Raw genomic sequence first — 2,175 nt, forward strand, 5'->3', positions numbered from 1 at the left:
CTAGAGGGCTGCAAATTGCTGTGTTGATCATCCACCCTCCAATTATCAAACATATCAAATTGCAGCCCTCTAGCCTCTGTAGTTTTTATTTTATATAAGGTTAAAGTTAGCCGTAATCGTGTTTCTGGCAACGATTTAGGATAGGCCACCACAGGCAATGGTTAAAGTTTCATGGGCCGCGGCTCATACAGCCTTATACCGAGACCACCGAGGAAACTTCGGCTCATTTTTTACTTGTTCTATTTTCATTTAGTTATAGTTCACGAATGATTCTTGTGATTGTTACTGGTTCTACAGTGATAGTAGCATTGACGACACGTTTTTTGGGGGAACCAATACTATCTTGGTTTCAAATCAATTTTTGGGGACATGTACCCAAACTATTTGAGAGTTTTTACTATATAAATTGTTTTTATGTAATAGGAATTTCTTCTAATTTTTTCTCATTATGTTGTGATGATTGACAAGTAAACAACAAGCACGTCAGTTTAGACAGAACTTTCTCTGTGACTGAATAAGACAGGTATTGACATTAAGACTCAGTATTAAAGATAAAATAAAAATGTCCTCGTCATCAATCTAATTCTCACCAAAACTCATCGAGAAGCGCAGGATTCGAACGCTGGAACGTCCTTATATAGTCACCATAACATCATTACGAAACTCCATATGGAAACTATAAACATAGAATCTCTATAATCAACAGGTCGCCGTGGCGCGGCTGCCAGACACCGCCAGCCAGCTCGCGTACTTATAGTTTGAGTCGAGTATCGCCAGCCCAGCAGATGTGACCAGACCCTGGACGAGTGAAGACGACGCGTAACTTTCTTCCGAAGCGCATGACTTGAATGAGAGGCAGTAGCAGGAGCAGCTGTCGCGTTTTTTTTTTTTTTGTAAATATTGACGTAGATGTGGTGCTTCGTTTGTCTTCGTTTGGTAACTAGATTGTAGGGTATCTCGAACAAATGTGTGATGTTCGAGAGATTTTTAGTAGTGTAAATAATATGTAAAGTATTTTAATGTGTCAGTGTCTTACAGACCTCCACGTGCGATGAAAGAAAAGTAATGGAATTTAGATTTCTTTGGCGTTTGGCTTGAAAACTTAAATGCAGTGAGATAGTAAGGCTATCGATGTTTGTATGTAATGTAGATTGTTTAGTTTTATCGCCCACAATGCGTTGACGATTACCAGAGATCATGAATACCCAAATATGAAATAGAGAAACTACTGGATTATAGTTTCTATTGGATTATAGTTTCTTTAGAATTAATGTGTCAGGGGGCAACCGGAAAACACAAACAGCAATGAAATGAAATGAAATAAAATGGAAATATTCAGTGACAACGACCTTCTAGGCATTAGGCAATTCAAGTCGTACGGATAAAAGGAGTTCCCGCCATGCACACCTTCGATTACCACCTGCCCCTGGCGGGATCTGAAGGGGCCGCAGAGTCGTCGGCGCCCCCTTCAGCCCCTTCGTCGTCGCTGTCGTCATCGTCGTCGTCAGTACCGGCGCCCTCGACGCACTACCACGGGAGCCTCGACCCCTTCCTGCTGAGCTTCGACTCGGAGGCGCTGAACGACCTCATGGCCTTCGTCGAGGACGAGAACTACACCCTCTTCGCCCACAACCTCTCCCACATCTTCAACGTGACGGGTGGCCTGAACGTCGACCTGCTGCACAAGTTCGAGAAGAACAGGCGGGTGGGCGACGCGGCCTACTACACCCTCATCCTCGCCTACAGCGTCCTGATCGTGCTGGGCGCCTCTGGGAACTCCCTCGTCGTCCTGGCCGTCATCAGGAAGCCAGCCATGAGGACGGCGCGGAACGTCTTCATCATCAACCTGGCGATCTCGGACCTCCTGCTGTGCCTCGTCACCATGCCCCTCACGCTCATGGAGCTCCTGTCGCAGTACTGGCCGCTCGGGGACACGCCCTTCACGTGCAAGCTCGTGGGCACCCTGCAGGCCACTTCGATCTTCGTGTCGACCATTTCCATCACGGCCATAGCCCTCGATCGCTATCACGTGAGTACGCGAAGGAGGCAGTTGAGTGGGGAAACGGGAGGGGGAGTTTGTGTAGTGCGTTGTTTGTGACACACACACACACAAACACACACATACACACACATATATGTGTGTTGTAAAGACATAACACACACACACACACACAC

The 2,175-nt window shown here is 46.3% G+C and overlaps 1 protein-coding gene across 1 annotated transcript in view; it reads left to right on the top strand.

Annotated features, from left to right (window-relative positions):
- Window positions 1-879: 879 nt before the first annotated feature.
- LOC136837051 (neuropeptide F receptor-like) overlaps window positions 880-2,175 on the top strand; it is a 62,827-nt gene continuing 61,531 nt past the window's right edge. Inside the window, exon 1 of the mRNA XM_067101633.1 lies at window positions 880-2,029. Coding sequence (XP_066957734.1) covers window positions 1,400-2,029 — 630 coding nt within the window. The 5' untranslated portion in view covers window positions 880-1,399. The remainder of the gene's footprint in view (window positions 2,030-2,175) is intronic.

Source organism: Macrobrachium rosenbergii, chromosome 57 (genome assembly GCF_040412425.1).
Source record: "Macrobrachium rosenbergii isolate ZJJX-2024 chromosome 57, ASM4041242v1, whole genome shotgun sequence".
Lineage (NCBI taxonomy): Eukaryota > Metazoa > Arthropoda > Malacostraca > Decapoda > Palaemonidae > Macrobrachium > Macrobrachium rosenbergii.